At 44.5% G+C, this 7,500-nt stretch overlaps 1 protein-coding gene across 1 annotated transcript in view; it reads right to left on the bottom strand.

Moving 5' to 3' along the window:
* The window catches only part of LOC113805396 (nephrin), a gene marked incomplete at its 5' end in the record, with an annotated part of 26,606 nt that overhangs the window by 9,239 nt on the left and 9,867 nt on the right, over nucleotides 1–7,500 (bottom strand). Inside the window, 1 exon segment of the mRNA XM_070114609.1 lies at nucleotides 1,760–2,053. Within this exon segment, the coding sequence (XP_069970710.1) occupies nucleotides 1,760–2,053 (294 nt within the window).

The raw sequence follows: 7,500 nt of genomic DNA, 5'->3' as shown, positions 1-7,500 counted from the left end.
ACCGTGAAATACATACGACTTGCTTATCGGCATCACCTCTTTTCCCTTCCTTTCGGTAAATGGAAGAAGGAAGTAATTTCCAAGACAAATGACGAAAAGGTGATAACGAACGCCGACAAGAGAGGGCAGAGAACACCGGAGGAAGCAACATCCATCAGAGTGGTGTTGAGATTTATGGTATTTTGGCATTACTTTCTCTTTCTCTCCTTCTTTCTCCTGTTCTCTTTCTCTTCTTTCTATTCCCTTCCCCTTTGTTTTGGACGCTTTTATCTCTCTTTCTCTGTCTGTCTGTCTGTCTGTCTCTGTATCTCTTTCTCTCTCTTTCCTTCCATCCATCCCTCCCTTCCTTCTCTCCCTCGCCTCCTCTTTCCCTCCCTCCCTCCCTCTCCCCTTCCCTCCTTCCTTCCACCCCCTTACATCCCTTCCTCCCTCTCCCTTTCTCTCTCTCAACCCTTCTCTCCCTCTCCCTTCCATCCCTCCCTTACCTCTTTACCCCTTCCTCCCTCCCTCTTTCCCCCTTCCTTCCTCCCCTTTCCTCCCTCCGTCTATCTCTCCTTCCCTCCTTCCCTCCCTCTCCCTTCCCTCTCTCAACCCTTCCTCCCTCTCCCCTTCCACCCCCACTCCCTCCCTCCTTCTTTTCCCCACTCCCTCACCCCTTTCCTCCCTCCCTCCCTCTCTCCTTCCCTCCTTCCCTCCTTCCCTCCCTCACCCCTTCCTCCTCTCCCTCCCTCTTTCCCCCTTCCTTCCTCCCCCTTTCCTCCCTCCCTCCCTCTCTCATTCCCTCCTTCCCCCTCCCTCCCTCCCCCTTTCACCCCTCCCTCACCCATTCCTCGCTCTCCCCTTCCCTCTCTTAACCCTTCTCTCCCTCTCCCTTCCTCCCTCCCTCCCTCCCTCTCCCCTTCCATCCCCACTCCCTCCTCCCTCTCTCCCTCCCTCCCTCTTTCCCCCTTCTTTCCTCTCTCTCTCTCTCTCTCTCAGAATATCGTAGGAGTCTTTAGGAAAGTGTAATTAGCGAATGGCAAATGAAAACCGCCGTTGATTAATATTGCATGCTCATTCTTCCTCTCCTCCCCCCTCCCCCCCTCCACCCTCCCCCCTCCGGATCAACATCATATTAAAGGAAAATAGACAGAATGATCATGTCAGGGAGCCATACGTTGCATTATCTATTCGCGGTGAGCATCTCCGTGGAAAACCGGGTTGAGCTTCGGATGAAAAACAAAGCATGCTAGCTATATTATATCCCATGTTTTTTTTATCTTTCTTTTTTTATCATTATTATCATTTTTTTGTGTGTGTGTATATACATATACATACATACATACATACATATATATATATATATATATATATATATATATATATATATATATATATATATATATATATGTGTGTGTGTGTGTTTGTGTGTGTGTGTGTGTGTGTGTGTGTATGTGTATGTGTGTGTCTGTGTGTGTGTGTGTGTGTGTGTATGTGTGTGTGTGTGTGTATGTGTGTGTGTGTGTGTGTGTGTATACACACACACACACATATATATATATATATATATATATATATATATATATATATATATATATATATATATATATATATATATTATCAATCTATCTAATATCTATCAGTCTATCTGATATATATCTATCTATAATATCTATGTAACATCTATCTATCCCTAACATCCATCTATCTCTTAGACCCCTCGCCCCGCCCCCCCACCCGCCCCCTTTCCCCCCGCCCCCGCCCCCTCCCCCGCACCCACCTGCAGGCACGATGTGGAAGGCGCAGGGCCACTTCTGCGTCCCGATGGAGTTGACCGCCCAGCAGAGCAGAGTGCCGTAGTCCAGGGTGGTCATGGGCGTGTAGGTGATGGTGGAGGCGTTGCTGTCGGAGGAGAACCTGCCTTGGGGGACCTCAATGAACTCTGACGTGTTGTTGAACATCCAGCGGAAGGTCGAGCGGGCGGGGTTGGCGTCCACCGAGCACTTGATCTCCGCGTCCTCGTAGCGACTCACGGCGTACGAGGTCGCCTGGCCCTCGGAGCAGACGGGGGCGTCTGTTGGGGAGGGAGAGGGGAGGAGGGGTGGAGGGAGAGGGGTGAGAGGGGAGGAGGGGAAGGAGGGAGAGGGGAGAAGAAAGGAGGAAGGGAGAAGGGAGAAGGGAGGGAAGACGAGAGAGGATGAGGGTAGAGGGAGAGGGGAGAAGAAGGCAGGGAGGGAGAGGGGAGAAGAAGGGAAGGATGATGGATAAGGCAGACCGGCAAACGGGAAGGCTCGTGGATAAGGGAGAGAAGGAGGGGAAGAGGTGGAAAGGGGTGGGAGAGAGAAAGAGAGAGGGAGAGGGGATGGAGAGGACAAATAGAGAGGGAGAGAGGAGATGGAAAGATAGAAAGAGTGAGGGAGAGAGGAGATGGCAAGAGAGAGTGAGAAGGAAAGGTAAGAGAGAGAGGCAAGAAGAGGGAGAGAAATGGGAAGGGAAAGAGGCAAAGGAAGGGGGAAAGATGGAGAATTAAAACGATTAGAAAGAGGAGGAAGCAAAAAAAAAAAAAAAAAAAGAAAGAAAAGAAAAAAAGAGAGAGGGGGGACAGGAGATGGAGATGGAGAAATAAAATTATTAGAAAGAGGAGGAAACAAAGAAAAAGAGAGAGAGGGGGGCAGGGGAAGAAGGGAAAAGGAGAAGAGATGATGGGAAAGAGGCAGGTGAGGGAGGGGCAGGGAGGGGCAAGGGGGAAGGAGGGGAAAGGAGAAAGAGGCAGGTGAGAGGTGTGTGTGGGGGGCAGGGAGGGGCAAGGGGGAAGGAGGGAAAGGGGAAAGAGATAAGAGAAAGAGGCAGGAGAGAGGTGTGTGTGTGTGGGGGGGTGGGGAGCAGGGAGGGGCAAGGGGAAAGGAGGGAAGAAAGGGGGAAGAGATGAAGGGAGAGGATTAATTTCTTGTGATGATTAGTATGTTGATTCGGCGTCCGAGCGTTTGATGTTCGGATTAGAACAAGTCGGCGACGAGAAGCGACGCACTTTAAGCTCTCCGGCTCTGGTGATGATGACCCGCGGCGCCGCTTCTTTGTCGCTCGCTCGCTCGGTCTGTCGGTCTGTCTGTCTGTCTGTTGGTTTGTTTGTCTGTTGGTTTGTCTGTTGGTTTGTTGGTCTGTTTGTCTGTCTGTCTGTCTGTCTGTCTGTTTGCTAATCGGTCTATCTGTCTGTTGGTTTGTCTGTCTGTCGGTCTGTCTGTTGGTTTGTTGGTTTGGATATCTGTCTGTCTGTCTGTTGGTTTGGATGTCTGTCTGTCTGTCTGTTGGTTTGGATGTCTGTCTGTCTGTCTGTTGGTTTGGATGTCTGTCTGTCTGTCTGTTGGTTTGGATATCTGTCTGTCTGTCTGTCTGTCTGTCTGTTGGTTTGTCTGTCTGTCTGTCTGTCTGTTAGTTTGGATGTCTGTCTGTCTGTCTGTTGGTTTGTTTGTCTGTCTGTCTGTCTGTTGGTTTGGATATCTGTCTGTCTGTCTGTTGGTTTGGATGTCTGTCTGTCTGTCTGTTGGTCTGTCTGTCTGTTGGCTTGTTTGTCTGTCTGTCTGTCTGTCTGTCTGTCTGTCTGTCGTGTCCCTATCCCAAAGATAGAGACAGAAAGAGACAGACAGAGTCACAGACAGAGAGAGATAGAGATAGATAGAGAGAGAGAGATTTATACACAAAATACTTTTTCTGTCGTGCGAACAATCCCTATCCTTGTGACTATCTCTATCTCCTCTTTCTTTCTCTTTATCATTTCTCTATCCCCCCCTCTCTCTCTCTCTCTCTCTCTCTCTCTCCCTCTCTCTCTCTCTCCCTCTCCTTCTCTCTCTCTCTCTCTCTCTCTCTCTCTCTCTCTCTCTCTCTCTCTCTCTCTCTCTCTCTCTCTCTCTCTCTCTCTCTCCCTCTCCCTCTCCCTCTCTCTCTCTCTCTCCGTCTGTTTCTCCCTCTCTCTCGCTCCCTCCCTCTCTCTCTCTCTCATTCTCCCAGTCAGCCTATCTATCTCACATCTCGCATTTCTCCCATAAACATATATCAAATATACAATGAACTCGTCCCCACAGCCGGATGAAATATGCAGATGCGAAATCAACGTGCAGAGTGAATTAGACATTGCAATTGGGGCTTAGTATTGCATGCTTTATAAATTTCATAGAAAAATATGTATATACATACATACATGCAAACACACATACACACATACACATGATAATTACATATATATATATATATATATATATATATATATATATATATATATATATATATATATATTTACACACACATGCATACATATCTATCTATCTATCGATCAATATATATATATATATATATATATATATATATATATATATATATATATATATATATATATATATATATATGCATATCTATCTATATATATATACACACACACACACACATACACACACACACACACACACACATACATATATATATATATATATATATATATATATATATATATATATATATATATATATATAGACAGAGAGAGACAGAGAGAGAGAGAGAGAGAGAGAGAGAGAGAGAGAGAGAGAGAGAGAGAGAGAGAGAGAGAGAGAAATACAGATATTGTTCTTATTAAGCAGGACACTTGTACCCTCCTCCGGGCATCCCTCCGGCGCACCTCCCACAGCTGGAAACGTTTTCTCGAAATCCCCTTTTATAGATCACCGTGAGTTGCCAAGTCGTGTTTATCATCCTTTATTCTGGACTAGGTTGCCACGTAGGAAATCTGACGAAAGGCAACCCGGAACTTATGCATAACGTTTATTCACGGTTTAAACGCTGGAATATTCTCGAAAGACGCAACAAGGCTATTAATTGATGAACTCAAGAAGGAGATATCAAGAGAGTGTTTTGATAGCCTCAGGCGATGCTTGGAAGTGGATAAAGTTTCCTCAATTTAATTAGTGCAGTTTTAAGGTTATTGCCAAAAGTCGGATACTTATATGTGTATGTGTTTGTGTGTGTGTGTGTGTGTGTGTGTGTGTGTGTGTGTGTGTGTGTGTGTGTGTGTGTGTGACATGTGTGTGTGTGTGTGTGTGTGTGTGTGTGTGTGTGTGTGTGTGTGTGTGTGTGTGATATGTGTGTGTGTGTGTGTGTGTGTGTGTGTTTGCGTTTATATCTATGTGTGTGTGTGTAGAAAGAAAGATAGATAGAGATATAGACAGATAAATAGATAGATAAACAAATAACTAAATAGATAGACTGACGGGCAGATAAATCGATAGAGGGACAGACAGCACGACTTCTAGCCAGATAGATTATAGATATATTTGTATGCTGGTGTAAGCATCCGTCTATACATGCATATATCACCATATACCCACCCCCGTACACACACACACACACACACACACACACACACACACACACACACACACACACAAGCACACATAGACAAGCACACACACACACACACACACACACACACACACACACACACACACACACACACACACACACACACACACACACACACACACACAAGCACACATAGACAAGCACACATACACACACACGTACACACAGATATATATATATATATATATATATATATATATATATATATATATATATATATATATATATATATATATATATATATATATATATATACATATATATATATATATATATATATATATATATATATATATATATATATATATATATATATATATATATATATATATATATATATATATATATATATATATATATATATATATATATATGCAATACAGACGACTGACAATTTAAATGCCTGCTTGCCAGCGCCGTGCAAGACCGGAGTAATGAGCGCCGTTGAATTGCCATATGTTGCCATCCTCTGCCGCTGTGACTTGATCATCAGCGTAATAATGTTGCAAATGGTATGTCATTAGACTGCTTATCGGGTCCGTATTAATCCTATTTATTGCGACGATCAACGAGCTCGGTTCGTAGAGGCGGGAATGCAACGGGTCTTCGTCTGATAATCGACCTTAAGTTAGCTTATAGGATGATCCCTGATGTGACAATATACAGTATAATTTTTTTTTTTTTTTTTTTTTTTTTTTGAGTGGCCTTTAGCCCCCCTCCATTTTTTTCACTTTTGAACAAAATTTTCTTGTTTTCTTTACAATTGTCAGAGAATATCTGTTGATTCTGTTTTGGATTTGTTTCTGTATCATTAATTTGGCCTTTTATTGATATTTCATTTTGTTTATTTTCATTTATATTCTTTCTTTAATATATACCTTTTCCCATATTATACTCATTCAGTTTCACACTTTCTTGTCCTCATTCATATGTGCGTATTCTACTTTATGTTATCACTTTTATTTAGCTTTTATCTTACACTTTCTTGCTTTCATTTCCCTTTTTTATAAGTATTTCATAAAATCGTTTAGTATCATCAACTTTCCCCTTTAATTGCCATTCAATTACGCAAAACTTATCTAGAAATGTTTAATCAAATTCATAATATTTCATTTGACTCATGTATCTGATCTTCATAAATGTCTCATTTTATTCACATTAACTCATCTCCCTCCTTCAGTATCACTGACTCATTGACTCATTCATCATCTACTCATCACCTCTGGAGACTCAGCCAAGTTCTGACTCACTTGACTCATCTTTGACTCGTGAATTCTCTGACTCACCGAAAACCTGGATGTAGGCGGGGTGGAGGGAAGGAGGAGGAGGAGGAAGGAGGGAAGGGAGAGGAAGGAGGATGGAGGGAAAGAGGAGGAGGAAGAAGGAGGGAGAGGAGGGAGGATGGAGGGAAGGAGGAGGAGGAGGACGAGGGGGGAAAGGGAGCGGAAGAAGGAAGAGGAGGGAGGATAGAGGGAAGGGAGAGGAAGCAGAAGGAGGGAGAGGAGGGAGGATGGAGGGAAGGAGGAGGAGGAGGACGAAGGGGGGAAGGGAGAGGAAGAAGGAAGAGGAGGGAGGATAGAGAAGGGAGGAGGGCGAAGGAGGAAGAAGGGAGAGGAAGGAGGAGGGAGAGGAAGGAGAAGAGAAGGAGGAGGAGGAGGAGGAGGAAGGGAGGAGGAGGGAGGAAGGGAAGGGAGAGGAAGAAGGAGGGAGAGGAGAGGGAGGATGGAGGGAAGGGAGGAGGAGGAGGAAGGAGGGAGAGGGAGAGGATAGAGGGAAGGAGGAGGAAGGAAGGAGGGAAGGAGGCAAGAGGAAGGGAGAGGAGGAAGGGAAAGAGGAGGAGGAGGGGAGGGATAGAGGGAAGGAAGGAGGAGGAGGAGGAGGAAGGAGGGAAGAGAGAGGAAGAAGGGAGAGGAGGGAGGATGGAGGGAAGGGAGAGGAAGAAGAAGGAGGAAAGGGAGAGGTATAGGGAGGAGGGAAGAGGAAGCAGGAGGGAAGGAGAAGAAGAAATAGGAGAGAGGAGGAGAGTCAGTAACGTACAGGAAAAGAGGTAAAATGAATAAATAAAAGAACAAGTAACTAATGAAAATATGAAAAAATCAACAAATTTATAAACAA

Source organism: Penaeus vannamei, chromosome 36 (assembly GCF_042767895.1).
Source record: "Penaeus vannamei isolate JL-2024 chromosome 36, ASM4276789v1, whole genome shotgun sequence".
Taxonomy (NCBI): domain Eukaryota; kingdom Metazoa; phylum Arthropoda; class Malacostraca; order Decapoda; family Penaeidae; genus Penaeus; species Penaeus vannamei.
Note: the sequence above shows the minus strand (reverse complement) of the source record. Positions and strands in the feature narration are given on the sequence as shown.